Raw genomic sequence first — 19,548 nt, 5'->3', positions numbered from 1 at the left:
ACCTTAGTTACAGCAGTCCTTCCTTATCTGCAGTTTTACTTCATGTGGTTTTAGTTACCATGGTCAACCACGGCCTACAAATATTACAGTATTTTGAGAGAGACAACAATCACATAACTTTTGTTACAGTATATTGTTATAATTGCCCTGTTTTATTATTACTATTAATTCTTACTGTGCCTAATTTATAAATTAAACTTTATCATACGTATGTATGTATATATATGTATGTACGTATGTATGTATACTGAAAAAAAACATAGTGTATATATATGGTTCAGTACTATTTGCCGTTCCAGGCACCCACGGGGGATTTTGGAACATATCCTCCACCAATAAAAAGGAATGACTGTATTGTCATTGGTTTTCTTACTATGTGAGCATCTAAAAGGAGGGAAACATTTAACAACTATTTTATTTTTATATTGTCAATGCTTACAACATATATAACATGCAGATTAAGTAAGTATTTGCGAGTAAAATTGTATGGTATTTCCAAGTTCGCATCCTGATATTGATGAATTACCATATTCTATCTTTTTTTTTTTTTTTTTTTTTTTTTGAGACGAAGTCTCCTTCTGTCGCCCAGGCTGGAGTGCAGTAGCATGATCTTGGCTCACTGCAACCTCTGCTTCCTGGGTTTAAGCAATTCTCCTGCCTCACCCTCCTGAGTACCTGGGACTACAGGCATGTGCCACCACACCCGGCTAATTTTGTTTGTTTGTTTTTAGTAGAGACAGGGTTTCACTCTGTTAGCCAGGATGGTCTCTATCTTCTGACCTTGTAATCCGCCCACCTCGGCCTCCCAAAGTGCTGAGATTACAGGCGTGAGCCACCGCACCTGGCCTCTATTTTTAAACTCCAAATTTATTTTAAATCATATAGAATATATTACAGTAATTCATTTATATATAATTTGCTCTAATTCTTCACCCTTTGTTTTCCCTAAGAGTTTCATATGGCTGTTTTCCATTCACCCACGAAGTAGTTCCAGCTTTAAGTCATTCCCTGTATCAAGGGCTAGTAAGCTGACAGCCAGCACTGATGCTTGTTTGCATTTGAGCATTGGAGCTGTTATTTCTAGAGGTACACTGTCTATTTTCTGTGGTTTTGTAACTGATCTTTCTTGGCCTCCTATTTGAATATAGAAAGAGAAAAATTAGAATAGTGAAAAAAGTGAGAATTTTTTGGCTGATTTTATGTTGCCTCTGAGGCCTAAGTGTCAAAAAGATGAATCTGGGGTTTGATATGTTTGGCCTGTCTGTAGGGCTTTCTCCCAGTCCTCACTGGCAGCACCTTTTAGTGTAAGAAAAGCTATATGAAAAGAGAAAGCATACAGCATGGATCTAAATTTAGAAGACACTTATTTTTCTTAATCCCAGATATAAATATGTAAAACTATTAACATTAATTCCGAGACTATTCAGTGGTTATATATAATTATGTAAAGACAAAGTAATAGAGCATTTTAAAAACTTAGAACAATGTAAAACAAAATGTATATTTCAAATTCATCTTTTGTGAGTAATTGGAAGAAATTTGCAAATGAAGTTAAGATTTTCCCTTAATATCTAAAGAACTTTTTCTGAACATCGTGGAATTTATTTATAATGGAGCTAAAACACTCCACTTTTTTGAGATTGTTCCTTATATCATAGTAAACTGTAATTCTTTACCTACAGTAGAAAGGTGGATTTTGGGGGCTTTCTTCTTTTTTTCCTTTAAAAATTTTAGAAGTATTTCTTTTCTATAACAAATTCAAATCTTCCCATACACTTTTTCTGTTTTATACACTGTCAGCCCATGGTAGAAATAAATAGGAAGAAAATGTCTTTAAATTTAGAAATATACTTTGATTCTCTTTTTCTATAAAGAATCACAGATGACTTATAGTGTTTATAGTTTTTGATTTTGTTAAAAAAAAACAGTGTTTTGTGTTTCATTAAATATATACTACTTTTCAATCTAATTCAGAATATTGCTTTAAAATGTCCCAGATACTCAGTTTTGAATTTTTATGTATAATATCAAGGTTTTATTATAATTGAACAAACATCTGGCACACACAATGGCTTTCTCGCGCAGTACCTCTCAACTCCACCCCGTTTCTCCATTCATGGAGTGGGAAGATACATGCCCAGTACAAACTGCGTGTTTGCAAAGCTGTTAATGACGCAAATGCCCTTTCCAGATACAAAACCTGAGCTTTGTGAGCTCCCTCAATGAGGAAAACTGTTTGGAACAAACCACTTTCCCCATTTTCCTGGTCATTCACTGAATGAGCTTGTTGATTCAGTTCGAAGTGTAAATGCTAGCATACTTTTATTGGATTAAAAAAAACCACTTAATCTAAACTGACTTCAGTCTTGAAGATATTCATTCTTGACCTTATTTGGGATGATAAAGAGAGAATCTTCTATACATTTACCCTGCTTCTTTGTCTTCAAGGCCTATTGGAAATGAGAATGAGGGATGTAATTTATTTATTTATTTATTTTTTGAAGGCGGAATCTCACTCTGTCACTCAGGCTGGAGTGCAGTGGTGCGATCCCAGGTCATTGCTGCCTCCACCTCCTGGGTTCAAGCGATTCTCCTGCCTCAGCCTCCCCAGTAGCTGGGATTACAGGCACGTGCCACCACACTTGGCTAATTTTTGTATTTTCTTAGTAGAGAACGGTTTCACCATATTGGCCAGGCTGGTCGTCTCAAACTCCTGACCTCAGGTGATCCACCCACCTCAGTCTCCCAAAGTGCTGGGATTACAGGCGTGAGCCATTGCACCTGGCTGATATAATTTAAATACTTTAAAAATTCTTAGGACTCTTTGGTGTTCAAAAAAATCAAAATGTTTAAAAATGCATTTTATATTTTACCCCTCTGTAAAAAAACGTTTAGTGTTTATTTTTAAACGTTTGAAAGGACATGTGGAGTGGGGAAAGGAACCAGGCCTGGGAGCCCACTCTCAGTGGTTCAGATAGACTCTGGGAAGGGGGTGAGTCCAGTGAGGGCCCTGGAGACCTGGACTGATCCAGACTTAGTGTCTCCTTATGAATGCTTTACAGTAAACTATGACCTATCTTTTGAACATGAAATAGGTCTTACTTCCATCTTCTATTATTTTTAAAACATTCATAATTCCAAAGCCTGATGTCTTCGAATTATTATTAGGATTGCATTCTGTTCTGAACATATAACAATGCTGTTATAATTCTAAGAAAATGATTTTTTAAAAATTCCATAATAATTCTCCATCACCTTCTACAAGACTAAAGAACAGTAGAATACTGAAGACAGAGGATTCAAATAACTCCCATGACATAGAGTGAGTCATGTACAAATGGAGTTGAGTTTTTAAGGAAAGATATATTAAATTACATGTGTTTCTTATTTTTGCTGATATTCCTATTTTTTTTAAAAAAGTAGCTTGACTTCGCAGTTGGAGAAAAATAAGTTATAGGGTATTAGAATGTCTTACAATAAGCAGATAGGAAGTGGTGGTCAAGATGACTACTCAGAGTGCCTTAATATTTCAATCTAATGGATATGCCACAATACCTCTAACTCATGGGAAATAGAAAAGCAAAGTTAGCTTTTGAAATGGTAAGAGAGTCTCTAACCAGGAAATGTAGCAGTGTGGATTATCTCTTTTTTTTTCAGTAAACATTCAAGTTGGTGTTTAAAATGCATGTAGAGGGCCAGGTGCGGTGACTCATGCCTGTAATCCCAGCACTTTGGGAGGCTGAGGTGGGTGGATCACGAGGTCAACAGTTCAAGACCACCCTGACCAACATGGTAAAACCCATCTCTACTAAAAATACAAAAAGTAGCCGGGCGTGGTGGCACGCTCCTGTAATCTCAGCTACTTGGGAGGCTGAGGCAGGAGAATTACTTGAAACTGGAAGGTGAAAGTTGCAGTGAGCCGAGATTGCGCCACTGTGCTCTAGCCTGGGCAAGAAGAGCAAGACTCTGTCTCAAAAAAAAAAATAAATAAATAAATAAAAATAAATAAAATAAAAATAAAATGCATGTAGAAAAGTGCCTAAATCATAAGGTGACCACTTGATAAGCATTTATGGTGAGCATACCTAGTAACCAGCCCCCTGAACATCCCTCAAACTTCCTCGTGGTTATTCCCCACCCTCATATCCAATACTCATACATAGCACTTACCACTATCCTGACTTCATTACTGTAGATTCGTTCTGCCTGGTGTATTAGTCTCTTCTCACACTGCTAGGAAGAAATACCCAAGACTGGGTAATTTATAAAGGAAAGAGGTTCAGTTAACTCACAGTTCATTGCTGGGGAGGCCTCAGGAAACTTACAGTCATGGTGGAAGGCAAAGGAGGAGCAGGTACCTTCTTCACAGGGCGGCAGAATGGAGTGAGCACAAGCAGGGAAAATGCCAGACACTTATAAAACCATCAGATCTCATGAGACTCACTCACTGTCATGAGAACAGCATTGGGGAAACCGCTCCCATGATCCACTTGCCTCCACCTTGTTCTACCCTTGACACATGGGGATTATGGGGATTACAATTCAAGGTAAGATTTTGGGTGGGGACACGGCCAAACCATATCACCTGCTTTTGAATATTAGCTACATGTAGTCATAATATGTACTCCTTTGTGTCTGGCTTCTTTTATTCAACATTGTATTTGTAAGCTTCATCTGTCTTGTCATGTGTAGTAGTACATTTATTTTCATTGCTATATAGTATTTCATTGTATACTACATTATGTATCCATTCTACTGTTGATGGTCATTTGGCTTGCTTCCTATGTGAGGCTGTTGTGAATAAACTTCCTGTGAATATTCTTGAACATGACTTTTTGTGGGCATAATCACTAATTTCTGTTGGATATCACTAAGAAGTGTAATTTCTGGGTCACAGAATATATGTATGTTTCACTTGCATATATATAGCCAGTTTTTCAGAGTACCAGTTTGCACTACTACCAGCAAAGGGTAAGAGTCTCAGATCCACATTATCATCAATAATTGGTATTGTCATTCCTCTTAAGGTTTAGCCATACTGAGTAAAAGTATCTCATTATGGTCTCAATTTGTGTTTCCCTTGTGAAGATATATCTTTAACAACTTGTCATACCTTTATTGGCCCTTTGGATATTGTTTCTGTTATCTAATTCTGCATAACAAACTTCTTCAAACTGAAGTGCTCAAAACAACTATTTTAATGGCAACTTCAGGTGAACTCAAGTTGTTAATTTTAATGAAGTCCAGTGTTTTAATTGTTTTATTTCAGATCAGTATTTTTTATGTCCAGAATCTTTGCAAACCCTAAAGTCATTAAGGTACTGTTACGTTGTCTTCTAAAAGCTTTATTGTTTTACATTTTAAATTTGGATTTGTAAGGCCCCTGAAGTTTTTTTGCATATGGTGAGAAATAGGGGTCAAGATTTCTTCATTTCCTAAATGGACATCAAATTAGGTCATCACTATTTATTGAAAAGAGTGCCTTTTTCCCACTAATCTGAAACTTTTTTATTAACCATAGGGTCAGATATATATGAATATATTTCTGCATTGTTCATATTATTTAATAGGTTTATCTGTCTTTGTATCATTTGTACATTGTCCTAGTTACAGTAGCTTTATAATGAATTTTAATGTTTTGTGCTGTCAATTCTAAATTCTTCAATTCTGTTCTTGAGATTGTCACAGCTATTCTTGGCCCTTTGCATTTCTATATAAATTTTATAATCAGGTGATCAATTTTTACAAAACTCTGCTGGGATTTTGATTGGAATTGAGTTGAATCAATAGATCAATTTGGGGAGGTTTGGCATTTTACATTATTTAGTCATCTAATCTGTGAATACAACACACCCCTCTATTAGGGTTTCTTTCATTTGTCTTAGTGTTTTGTTGGAGATTTTTGTATAAAGTCTTGCACAGCTTATTTAAGACTTATTCCTAGGTCTTCAATATTTGCAGGTGGTTGTGAATGGTATTAAAATTTTTTTACCCTTATAATTGTTTGTTACCAGTATATAGAGCTAAATTGGATTATTGTACATTGAACTTGTATCCATGACCTTGCTAAATCTACTTGTAACTTGTAGCAGTTTATATGCAGATTTCTTTGCATCTCCTACATTTACAATTATGTTGTATAAGTAATGCCAGTTTTATTCCTTCTCTTCTGATAAGCATACTTTTATTTCCTTTTCATGTCTTACTGTACTGTCTAGGACCTCTACTGCAATGTTGAGTAGAAGTGGTGACAGCTTGCTTGTCTCTTTCCTGATATCAGCAGCAAAGACATTTAATATGATGCTTGCCATAGGTTTTTTTTCTTAATAGATATTCTTTATTAGATAAAGAAGTTCCCTTATATATCTGGTTTGCTAATGTTCTTTATCATGCTTGGTTTTGAATTTTAACAGATGGTTTTTCTGCATCTGTTGAAATAATTATATTATTTTCTTCTTTATTCTGTTAATGTGGTGAATTACGTTGACTGGATTTTAAAACAAGATAAAAATTAAAAATTTGTTTTCCTTATAGCAGTCTAAACTTCAGTAATCTAGGGCTGATAATACAGGTCTATAATACAGGGACCCAGACAATATCTATTTTTTTGCTTTGCTTTTCTGGACTCAGGTTTTCTCTATCATGGTCTCAAAAAAAAAAAAGTGCTTGAAGAATTCACCAGTAAGGTCATTTGTGCCTGGAATGTTTGTTTTTGCTTTCTTTTGTTTTTGTGCCTATGCGTTATAAAGGTTTTAAAATTGCAGTTAAGATTCCATTCATAGATAAAATAATATTCAGGCTTTTGACTTTTCATGTCAGTTTCACTGAGTTTTGTTTTTCAAGGAATTTATCCATTTAGGTAAAATTTAATGTTTATTTGCACAAAATTATTTATAATATCCTCTTCTCCATATGTATGTAGTGATGTCTTTTTTAAAATTTCAGTAATTTGTGCTTCTGTTTCGCTCTTGATCAGTTTTCCTAGGGTTATTAGTCCTTTCAGAGAAACAACTTTTGTTGATTTTTTCTCTTTGTTTTCTATTTTATTAATTTTTGCTTTTATATTTATTATTTTTTCTATATTTTTTATATTTACACTTTGGGGTTTAAATTGTCTTTATTTCTAACTACTTGAAGTAGATCTTTAAATCATTAGATTATCAATCTTCTAATATTTGTGTTTATAGGTATATATTTCTTTCTAAGAATGGCTTTATCTGCATCCATAAGTTTTGATATGTTATATTTTGTTATTTACATAAAATATTTCTAAAGTTCATTGTCATTTTTTTCCTTTGACCAGTGAATTATTTAGAAGTATTTCACTTAATATCCAGATGTTTGGGTATTTTCTGGTTAACTTTTTGTTACTGATTTCTACCTTAAAACCACTGTGGCCAGAGAATATACTCTAAATGACCTCAATCCTTGAAATTTGTTATGGCACAGAATATTATCAATTTTAGTAAATAGTCCTTGTCTGCTTGAAAACAATTTATATTATGCAGCTGGACCTATATGTCAATTAGGGCCAGTTTGTAAGTTGCGTTGTTAAAATCATCTATATCCCTACCGAATTTTGTCTGCTTACTATATAAATGACTGAGGAGTATCTTATAATCTCCCATTATTATTATGGAGATTTGTCTGCTTCTTTAGTTTGTCATTTTTATTTTATATATTTTATGAAAGTATAATTAAATATAGAATTGTTATATCTTCCCGGCATAGTGACCCTTTCATCTCTTTGAAATGTCTTTTCTTTGTCTGTACCAATGCTTCTTGCCTCTGAGCTATTTTTGTCTTTTATTAGTATAGCTACACGTGATTTTTTCCTTTTTTCCCACCTTTCCATATTCACATTTTGAAAGATTTTTCTCTTGTAAGCAGCATATAGTTGTTTTCTAATCCAGACTTATAATCCTTGTCTTTTAATTGAAGTATTTGGTCAATATACATTTAATATAATTAGTGGCATTTAGGGGCTTTAAATCTATACTTTACTTTTTGTTTTTTATTTGTTTAATCTGTTCTTTGTTCCTTTTTCATTCCTTAATTTTATTTGCCTTATTTTGGAGTATTTTAATTTTTTATTTTACCATCCCCCCTACTTTGTTTCTCTATGATTTTTAACCGAACAATGTATGAAAGGAAATAAAATGCACCAAAAATTAAGATGTTTCAAATCTCAAATATATTCACCCAAGATCTACTTTCACATAATAAAAAGTGAAATTATATACAAAGTTATTTGTATACAGTAGAAAAGTCCATCATAAGATAAAAACCATTTTTCGCTGGCGGTTTACCATTTGTATTTGAGGAAGGGATTAGGTCCAAAGTGTTTTTATTTTTCATTCGATAGAATCTTTGAATTAATGTTCAGAAGATTTTACTTTTGGGCAGAGTCTCCAGACTTTTATAAATGGAACAAATATAACTTTGTATGTAAGAAAACTCGGCTAGATTAAAAAGCATTTTAAAGGGTTTTATGTGTATTTTTTTGTTTTGAGAGTTTTGGGTTTTATTTGCTTGTTTGTAATTGCAATTGTTGAGAATTGCAGTGACCTCCTAACTTAAATATGGGTATACTATTAATTAATAATTATCAGTAGCATTTTATCTTACATAATATAATTTCAAGCAAAACACTTAAAACAAGATTTTATTTTCATTCAGAAAAAAAAAATGTTGCAAGTTTTCAATATTTTAAAAATATTTATGAATATGTATTTTATTTTTGTTTGTACAGTTGTATTTCACTCAAATGTTTATTCCTGTTAGGGTGGAATATATATTTATACACAAGTAAAATAATTAAAATATTTATTTAAGTATCCTCAAATAGTAGATTGCAAGTATGTGATTTTTCTGATTTTAAGAGTAACATAAGCCAGGTGTGGTGGTGGGTACCTGTAGTTACAGCTACTTGGGAGGCTGAGGTGGGAGGATCATTTGAGCTTAGGAGTTTGAGGCCAGGCCAGCCTGGGTGATGTAGTGAGACATCATCTCCAAAAAAAAAAAAAAAAAAAAAGAGAGAGAGAGAGAGAGACACTCTCATTATAGGAAATTTAGAAAATTCTGAGAAATATAAAGAAAAAAATCACTTATTTATCAACCAGTGTTAATTAATATTTGACATATTTCTTAATAGTTTTTAGTATTTAAAAATGAAATTATATGGTGTATTTATTTAATTTTTTTTTTTTTTTTTTTTAAGACAGAGTCTTGCTCTGTCGCCCAGGCTGGAGTGCAATGGTGCTATCTGGGCTCACTGCAAGCTCCGCCTCCTGGGTTCACGCCATTCTTCTGCCTCAGCCTCCCAAGTAGCTGGGACTACAAGCGCCTACCACCACGCCCAGCTAACTTTTTTTGTATAGGATTAATGAGAGGGAGGAGGAGGGAAGACTGTTTTGACTGAAGGATCTCTCTAAAGAAACAGCGTTTGAGCTGAGCTCAGGGCAAAGCCTCTGAGACAGAGAACTTGGTGCACTCAAGGGAGTGGAAAAGGCCATGCCTGGTTCTGAGGGAGGAGGTGGCAGTCTACAGCCATCCCACCCTAAATACACCTCTCATCTGATCTTGAAAGCTGAGCAGGGTCGGGCCTCATTAGTACTCAGATGGGAGAGAGAGGCTGGGGAGGCAGGAACAGAATTTGCAACTTCCCACAAGAAATGTGGAGTTTGGGTGTTATTCTAAGTGTAACTGAAATAGACTGATAGATTCTGAGCAGGACAGTGATACACTATATTTCATCTTTCTAAAAAGATGCACATTTTTTCACCTTTAATACTGGGGCACTTCCTACAGTTGAAGTGATTTTTAAAAGGCAGTGCAAAATAGTTTAATTTGTAGAGTTTTTTTTTTTTCTTTCTTAGTGGTACAGAAAATAATTTTGTTCTTTTTAATGAGTGGAGTCTTCTATTTGATTTAATTCAGTAATTTATATTTTTTAAGTACAGTGTTTCTGTTTTCCAGGTTGCTTTTTGGCAACGGGATTAGAGGAGCAGGAGAAAACTCAGGATATCTTCTAGGATACTGTTATAATAGCTCAGGCCAGACATATTGGTAGCTCAGGCTAGAGCAGTGGCAACATGATGGAGAGAAATGAATGACTCAAAAAATGCTTTGGAGATAGAGCCTAGTGCTAGATTAGAACATAGAGTTGAACCCGATGTAGGACATGGAGGAGAAGAACTGTTGAAGAGAGGTCATAGGTCCTGGCTTTAGCAAGTTGGTATTTGGTGGCACTATTTGCTGACATGGTAAAAAAATGAAGCAATTTTTTTGTAAAGATCAGGAGTGTGATTTGGTTATATTAAATTAGAGTTGCCTGTGAAATATCCATGTGGGTGTGTCCCATAGGGAACTGGATCAAGTTAATTCTAATGTTCAGAAGAGAAGTCTAGTCTGGAGATAAAAACTGGGAGTCATCAGATCTAGACCGCATTTGAAGCCATCAGAATGGATGAGACCACCAAGAGGGATCATAGAATGAGAAAAAAAGAAGGTCTAGGACTAAGCTCTGAGAAACGCCAACATATAGGGGTCAAGTAAAAGAGACCCTGTAGGAGGAGTCCAGGGAATAAGAGGAAACAGAGGATATGGTACTGTAGAATCCAAGGGAAAAAGGTTCTTCAAGGAGAGAGTGGTCAACCGCATTGAATACAACTGAGAGCTCTACTAAGAGGACAAGAAGAATCCTTTGGGTTTTACAAAATGGTGACCTTGTCAGGTACTGTTTCAGTGGAATCTTGTATTCAGGAGCCACTCAAGAATGAATGAGAACTGATGGAGTAAACACAGCATGCGTACATAAGTCAAGAACCTTGGCTATTAAAAAGGAGTAAGAAATACGGAATGATCCAACAGAGAGGGAAAGAAGGTGATGCAGGGGCAGAGGCCAGATGGACAAGCTCAGACAGCATGTGGCAAAGGCCTTTATGCCATTACCCATGGAAGAAAACTGAAGAGGTTTAAGCAGAGAACTATTTGATTGGACTGTTTCATTAGGTAAATTATTCTGTCATTGTGGGAGATGAATTTGGGGTCTTTAATGAGTGCCTGAAAGCACAAAACTCAGTTTGGAAGCCATTGCAGGAATTCGAGTGAAAGATAATGTGTCCTTGAATAAAGTTGGAGAGGAAAGGAGAGACTGGAGATATAACCAAAAGATAAAATCAGAAGAATGTGGTGACTGGATGTGGAGCAGTAAACAAGGATGACTCCCACATTTTTGGGTAACTAGGATGATATATGTGATTTTTAGGATGGTTTCCAACAGGATGTCTTTAACTGTAGATGGTGAATACCTGTTGTCTACATAGTGGTTGACAAAAATGGAGCAGTGTTGGTTTAGTTTCTCTGGAATATAGGATTGAGGCTTGTCTGGGTAATTTTTACAGAATAATTTAAGTAGGCTGGGCATGGTGGCTCACATCTGTAATCCCAGCACTGGTTGGCCGAGGTGGGAGGATCACTTGAGCCCGGGAGTTTGAGATCAGCCTGGGCAACGTAATGAGACCTCATCTCTACTAAAAATTAAAAAAAAAAAAAAAAAAAGCCAGGCATGGCAGCACACACCTGTGGTCCCAGCTATTTGAGAGGCTGAGGTAGGAGGATTGCTTGAACCTAGGAAGTTGAGGCTGCAGTGAGCTGTGATCATGGCACTGCTCTCTAGTGTGGGCAACAGAGTGAGACCCTGTCTCTAAAATAAATAAGTAAGTAAGTAAGTTTTTTGAAAGTAGTACATCTCCATGCTGGGAAAAAAAAAAAAGATGTCTCATTGGCCAGCCTTCTTTTCTAGAATGAAATTATGGGAAAGTTGAATTTCAAATAATTTGTTACCTATGTCATTTCTTATTGCTTATCTTAGGCTGCTAGCTTTCAAAACAGACTTGTGACCATCAAGGTCCCCGTGTTTTTTCCTGCCCTTCTCTGTCAAGGGATAGCATGGTAAGTCAGACTCGGCCCAGGGACGTCGTCTGCTGTTTCTGGCCTATTCCCATCTCCTAGAATAAAGTTATTTTCCATAACACATATGGGCTATATTCCCCAGCCTTGTCGATGTTGCCAGACCTCAGTGGACCTTTTTTAAAAGGATCTTTCCATATCCTATTGTATTGCCTGGACCATCTCCAAATCCAGTTTTTAATTTCCTATTGGCTAAATTTTATTTTCTTTCTTTAGGCCTTGTGCTCATCTTCTGCTTAATGCTGGCTTCCCTCTTGTGCTGTGAGAGAGACCTTAATCTCTTATGGGCCAGCAGCAATGCCATTTTAAAATTCTTTTGGGCAGCTATTCAGCTGGTTTAACATCTTTCACTCCCACTTCTTGGCTGAGATTTACTCTCTCCCAGCCGGCTTCCATTCCTTTCAGAAAGGAGTGTGAGGGCTGCATTTCCACTGTAAGCCCCTTTTCTTTAGATCTGTTTTCCTAAGATTCTGGCACCAAATACTTAACCAATTTCAGTTGGTTAAGAAGTTCTGAGCTAAAATAGTGGGCCATTTTCTTCTTATGAAGAGTTCCAGGAGCACCGTTGCTAGACATGGTCCTGCCTAAGTCCTGGGACCTCCTGAGACTTGCAACCATGGGTGCCTGATGTGCTTTCTTCCAAGGGTCTCCTACAAAAATATCCTCTTCATGGCCCACAGTAGCTCTAGTATCTAGATTTCAAATATGATGATATTTCTTGTATTAAAGGACAGAGATGTCCAAGTCTTATTTAAGGACAAGAAGACTTGATAAAACTGGAAGCCGGTAGGTGATGAGTCGAAGAGTAACAGATGGTGTGTTCTGACCTCCATCTTCGTAGTGGACAAACTCCAGTGTGCTTGTTGGGCTCACAGTTTGGTTAGTTCTCTTCACCATCTAGGACTAACCTTTTTTAACCATCATCATGGTGACAGGTAAGAGAATGTGATGGCTAGAACCACAGACAGATTCAGAGGATTCTTCTCTGACCAGGCCCTGTTCCTCTGCCAGCTCTCCCGCTAACTGACTGTGTAACCTTGAGGCAAGTCACTTCCCCTTTCTAGCCCTCAGTTTTCTGGTTATTAAAATGAAGAGATTGAACTGGATAATCTTCAGGTTTCCTTTAAGTCAAAATAGACCATATGATTCATCTAAAAATGTTCTAAGACAGGAAGGCCGTTTCTTCACAACTCTCAGTAGCTTTGGAGATTTTCCTATGAATTATCCATTATCAAAAAATGACACTCCCATTCCCACTATCCACTTCTCTGGAGCATCCTGGCAGCAGAAAGAAAGCTCGTTAGTGAGCTGCTTCCCCTAATAGATGAGTATGTTTTGCTCAGAATAAGGAAGAAGGAAGTCAACAAAATAAGAGAAGGAGATGTTAAGAAACTAAGAAGGAGCACTTTCCTAAAAATGCAAAACCAAAAACTGAAGAATATATCTGAAAAAAGAATACCAACTCATTTTACTAATGAAATAGACACAAATACCCCTTTCTTTCCAATATACATCGTTTTTAGAATATATACAGATACACATAGACTTTTCTGCATGTAGTACAAGACACCTAATGGAACCATTGAGATTTGTTATGAACTTTTGTGTTGAGTTCTTAAAATTAAAACAATTTTAATTTTTTGGTTCTTAAACAAGATTTACATGACCCCAATCTCTTTTAGGAAACCCTGCCTTCTTTCCATACTTGTTATTTATTTCATAGTTCACTTTACGTAAATGAGAAGGTGACACAGGTGTCTGGCCTTATACCTTTATCTGAGAATTTTGGAGTGCATGGGTTCGAGTTCTACTCTTGTATGTAGACTCCCTGAATACAATCAGTAGGTTTTTAAAAACTTTTGGTTCATTGAGAAAATGTCTTAAGTAGAAAGCATCTGGACAAGGAAAATGAATCTGCCAAGTAGATCAATAAAGACCCTCAAAAGCGTGGGTCTATTAGTCATTGACAGCATTGCTACTTTTTAAATGAGCCACTGGTAGTTCCCGTCACCCAGAACTATGTTCTATTTTTCTTTCTGACATTTACGTAATTTTTTATTGGGAAATTCACATCAGGGATCGATTCTCCTTGGTTTGTATAATTCTTTCTTGACTTTATTTCCATTGAAATATCAATATTTATATCTACCTTCTTCAGTAAAGTATAAATAGCAACACTTGCATGATGAATCAGCAACTTTTGTAATACCACACTTGATTTTTCTGGATTGACAATTGACAATTGATCACTAGACAAATCACGCCTGTAATCACTAACCCGTTGGATAGTATTACCAATGATATCATGCATGGCCCTTACAGATCACTAAGCAAAATTGCTTGGTAGTTTTAACAGAATTACCCTTCATTAAGTGAAAACATATGATATTTGGATGATTCAAAATATAGTTTCATTTTCCAAATTCAACTTTAGCAAAAAAGGATGACTTTCACTTGTTCATTTAGTCTTGCTGGGACTTCTACTCTAATGCAATAAATTTTCTTAACATTTAGCTTTATTTCTCTAGAATTACTCTTATTTGTAGCAGTTCTTTTCATTGTATGTATATACAGGACTAACAATGGAAAAATATCTCGGAGAGCTCACATCATCAAAGAAAATTCTAATGAAATAATGTTTTTTCTTGTAGAGGTCATTGAAGTGAAACAAATGTTGTCCTCTTATTAAGCTATTACCTCACCTCATTGTTGAAAACATGAAACTGCTGAGAGTTACATTATATCATTTTTATAAAATATTAGTTGCTGAAGAGCTAGTTTCCAGCAGGCATTCCACGTTATTTTTTCCTATTCATTCAAATCCAAAATATTGCTCATCTAAACTTTCTCGGTTAATCACTGTTACAGTAAGTCTGAGACTGCAAGACGCCCAGTAATTCATAACCGGCTTGGGGCTTGTTTACCTTCAGGTCAATTATTTGGTTCCTGTGCACAGTAACAAGAAATCATCATCTGCTGTAATTGCATAGAATTAATAAAAAGGAAAGCAAGAGATTTCCCTTCAAGAATCTGGACTGAAAAGCCACCAGGTTTCTAGTACATACCTTCTCTTTCTCCTCCTTTGCTATCCTTCCACTCATTTTAGTAGAGAAATAAGTTGCTGGTGAGGTTAAGTTAAAGGTTCCTCACCCTGAGAAATAGCCCTCGATAAGCACAGCAGTGGCACAAAATGCTCTGGGAGTGGAGAGGAGAGGCCCTGAGATCTGCTCGTGGAGTAGTTAAAGAAGGTGCTACAGAGGAGGTGTCCGTCGGGCTGACTCCTGAAGGGCCAAGAGGCATTTCTAAGTAAGTCCAGGGGAAAGGGGTGGCATGGAGATTCCAGAGACGGAAGGAGTATGCACCAAGTCCATGAAAAATTAAAGAGCATAGGTTTTCAAAGACCTCTAGTATGCTAACTGAGCCAGAGTGCAAATTGGGAAGGAGGTTGTCTGGAAACTGTGGCCAGACATATAGGCAGGAAGCAGATGAGGAAGGGTGCTCCATGCCCTACTAAGGAGTGTGGTTACCCTTTAGCCAAGAAGAGATTCTGAACACTCTGAGCAAGGGAATGGTACTGGTGAGTATGCACTTTGCAGAGAGCACATTGGCAGTTTTAGGTGGAGAATGGATAGAGGGAGGGAGGCAAGACTGGAGATGGGAAGATGACCCACCAAGAGTATGAGTATCAGGAAAGACAGTAAAGACGGCATGACAGGGAAGGACAGAGAATAGGAGAAAGTGAAGGGTGATATTAAGATTTCTGGCTTGGGTGACAGATTGGATTTGCTGATGAAGGAAATAGGGGAAATGGAGTTGAGATGAGGAGGGGAGTGATAATAAATTCGTTTATTATGAATATATCCAATAGGTATTAGATAAGTGGTTCTAAAGGACAGAGGTAAATTTTTGAGAGAGACTGGGAAATCATCAGTATGTAAATGGTAATTAAAGTATTTCCAAGTTTTTTTCCGGCCCTTAAATCCTGTGGTTCAATGAATAACATAAATAATCTCTTTGATGTACGCCCATCTCAGAAAGCCTACAATTAGCAGTGGCCTGTGTTAAGTGATTTGGTGACGCGATGCGGTTCCTCAAGTCGTGATCAGTAAATAAATTGTGATCTCAGCCTCATGCTGACATTGAAAATCAATCAGAACAGATTTATTGAGTGTCTTTTTTGTGTTTAGTGTTGTAAGGGAGATTCATTTTTTAGATTGGAAATAATTTCATTGATTTGTCCTTTTTTTTTGAGACAGAGTTTCTCTCTTGTTGCCCAGTCTGGAGTGCAATGGCGTGATCTCGGCTCACTGCAACCTCTGCCTGCCAGGTTCAAGCAATTCTCCTGCCTCAGCCTCCCAAGTAGCTGGGGTTACAGTCATGCGCCACCACGCCCGGCTAATTTTGTATTTTTAGTAGAGACGGGGTTTCTCCAAGTTGATCAGGCTGGTCTTGAACTCCCGACCTCAGGTGATCTGCCTGCCTCGGCCTCCCAAAGTGCTAGGATTACAGGCATGAGCCACCGCGCCGGGCTTCATTGATTTTTTAATTCAAGTCACCAAGGTCAGGAAATGGAGTTTAGTAGGAAGACAGTGAATACAGTTTTAGGCTTGATAAGTTTAAGTTCATGGCAGAAGATCCAATGGAAATGATTAAGAAATGTGCTTGCACCCCGTCTCTACTAAAAATACAAAAAAATTAGCTGGGCATGGTGGCGAGTGCCTGTAGTCCCAGCTGCTCAGGAGGCTGAGGCAGGAGAATGGCGTGAACCCAATAGGTGGAGTTTGCAGTGAGCGGAGATCGTGTCCCTGCACTCCAGCCTGGGTGACAGAGCGAGACACCGTCTCAAAAAAAAAAAAAAAAAAAAAAAAAAAGCTCCAGAGAAGAATCTTGGCTGGAGAGGAGGATGGGGGATTTATCCCAAGGAGCATGGTCATTGAAACTGGGACAGTGTGGGAAGGGTGGAGGAGAGGAGTGCTGAGCACACAGCAGATTTCAGGCAGGGCCGGAGCCTTGGCAGACACCCACCTTCAGGCTGCCAAAGGGCAAGGACAAGCTCAAGATAGAACAAGAAGAATATTCTGTCACTGAACATGGGAAGAGTGTTCAAGGAGTGGGCATTCAGCCAGACTCGGAGGTCAGGGGTGACTGACCAGAAGATGATCATGAGATTTAACGGTGAGCTGGTCATTGGTGCTTTTTCTCATAGGAGTCTCAGTGGCATAAAGAGTTAGGAAGTAAGATTGTAGATCATTGAGGAGGAGGAGGAAGAGGAATAGTAGTAATAATAATAGAGTTGATGTGTACTATATTAGATGCCTCCCTACATTACATGCCAGGCAGTCTTCAAAGCACTTTGTACGTGTTATTTTGTTTAATGCTCACAGTAATTGTAGGAACTTACCAATATTATTAATATTATTCATATTGATACTATTATTTCCATTTACAGATAGACTGTAATAGGAAATAAAGACAATGAGTATAGGCAATCCTTTGCGACATTTTGAGTGATACAAAAAGTTTAATTCTCCCCAAACTAAATTCTGTCAAGTGAAATTGAACTTGTCATTTTCTTTAGCATTTGTTATCTGATTTCATTATTTCAGCATAAAAGTACAATCTTCACATATATTTGGATGCTGTCATTACATTTCCTTAATTGTTTCTCCAAAAACTTACATTTTGGCATGACTGTTAAGTCCAGGGGCAGAGAAAGCAGAGTTCCAGGCATGGGTGGTGTGAGATGTGGCAGTGCCCAAGGAGAAGAAGAGCACAATGGGCGATGATATGATCAGATGAAAACTATTTTCAAGCAATTGTAACATTTTTGAAGGCAGTGAGGGTAGGATCCAGGGGAGGAATAACTGAAGATGTTGGAGAAGGATGAGCAGGTGGGAACTTGCGGCAGAGACTGGTCAGGATGGGAGAAGCAGCCCCGCCAGAAGGGAGAAGGGACGTAGGTTTTTTGTTAGTTTGTTTTGAGTTGAGAAAATAAGTTTAAAAGAGAAAGTGCAGCTAGGTGCGGTGGCTCAAGCCTGTACCCAGCATTTTGGGAGGCTGAGGCAGGCAGATTACGAGGTCAGAAGATCGAGACCATCCTGGCTAACATGGTGAAACCCCGTCTCTACTAAAAATACAAAAAATTAGCCGGGCGTAGTGGCAGGCGCCTGTAGTCCCAGCTACTTGGGAGGCTGAGGCAGGAGAATGGCGTGAACCTGGGAGGTGGAGCTTGCAGTGAGCCGAGATTGCGCCACTGCACTCCAGCCTGGGCAACAGAGTGAGACTCCGTCTCACTCAAAAAATATAGATATATAAAAATAAATAAATAATAAAAGAGAAAATGCTCAATTTTATTAATAGTAACTCTCCGCAAACTAAATTCTGTCAAGTGAACTTGAACTTGTCATTTTCTTTGTTACCTGATTTCATTATTTGAACATAAAAGTGCAATCTTCTTCACATATATTTGGATGCTGTCATTAACATTTTCTTAATTGTTTCTCCAAAAACTTACATTTTGGCATGACTGTTAAGTCCAGGGGCGGAGAGAGCAGAGTACCAGGCGATGGGTGGTTTCAATGTGGCAGTGCCCAAGGAGAATGGGAAGGAAAGAACGGAGAAGGAAATTAGTAACTGTTAAAAATAAAGAAGAATTCTATCTAAAAGTCTGTTGTAACTTTGCCATTGAGGCATCACTTTTATAAGAACATTTTTATTAATGAGAAAAAAAGGCACAAGGTCACTCTCATCAGGTTTATGGAGAACAAAATGAATTGGCAAGTCAGTCAATCAGCTGAAGCAACCTGGACGGTTAGGACCTTGAGTGGCTGTAAATTGGTGGCATAAAATCTTTTCTTTTGGCACTGGGACTGACTGGCTACCCTGCTGACTTCATCAGACTCTCTCTTGACTTCCTGAGGATGTTGTGTAGTCTGGATCAAGGTTATCCGCAGGTTAAGTAAACCATTGCTCATTTCCACCTGTAACTATCAGATGCAAATACTATTAGCATTTACTGCAACTAAAACAAGCGACAATATTTTCACATATTTTCTCTGTAGGAATATAAGGCTCCTTGGAAATAACGACTTGAAAACATTTAGGTAATAGTGGGCATGGCACTTGCAGCCATCATTTCAGCCTAAAAACATTTCCTAAGGAAAAGTACTAAATGTTTTTTTCATAGAACCCAACATTTTGGCTGTTAAACCATTTTCATCAAAACATTTTATTTATATGTAAAATGTTTTAAAAGCTGTTTTCTGTGTAAACATGTTCATCTCATCATCACACACTAATCAGGATGTGTTGAGTGCCTCTGTTTATCCATTAATATCTGGTGTTTGTCAGCCTGTGTTTGTTTTGTGTCTGATGTTCCATGTCTCTTTTGCAGATATTGATGAATGTGTAAACAACACTGTTTGTGACAGTCACGGGTTTTGTGACAATACAGCTGGCTCCTTCCGCTGCCTCTGTTATCAGGGCTTTCAAGCCCCACAGGATGGGCAAGGGTGTGTGGGTGAGTTTTTAGATTTTTTCCCAACGTGTTTCACATGTCCCTAGGGAAAAGAAATC

The 19,548-nt window shown here is 37.3% G+C and overlaps 1 protein-coding gene across 23 annotated transcripts in view; it reads left to right on the top strand.

Annotated features, from left to right (window-relative positions):
- Positions 1–19,548, top strand: part of LTBP1 (latent transforming growth factor beta binding protein 1) — a 446,431-nt gene that overhangs the window by 366,371 nt on the left and 60,512 nt on the right. For 13 of the 23 annotated variants that reach the window (XM_024242216.2, XM_024242210.2, XM_063713730.1 and 10 more), the window contains one exon: positions 19,367–19,492. The exons of the other annotated variants lie outside the window; for them this stretch is intronic. In XM_024242216.2, the coding sequence (XP_024097984.1) occupies positions 19,367–19,492 (126 nt within the window). The remainder of the gene's footprint in view (positions 1–19,366; positions 19,493–19,548) is intronic. 23 annotated transcript variants of the gene reach the window in all.

The sequence above is a fragment of the Pongo abelii genome, chromosome 12 (genome assembly GCF_028885655.2).
Source record: "Pongo abelii isolate AG06213 chromosome 12, NHGRI_mPonAbe1-v2.0_pri, whole genome shotgun sequence".
NCBI classification, from domain to species: Eukaryota; Metazoa; Chordata; class Mammalia; order Primates; family Hominidae; genus Pongo; species Pongo abelii.
The sequence above is the reverse complement of the archived record's forward strand: the minus strand, read 5'-3'. Positions and strand labels throughout refer to the sequence as shown.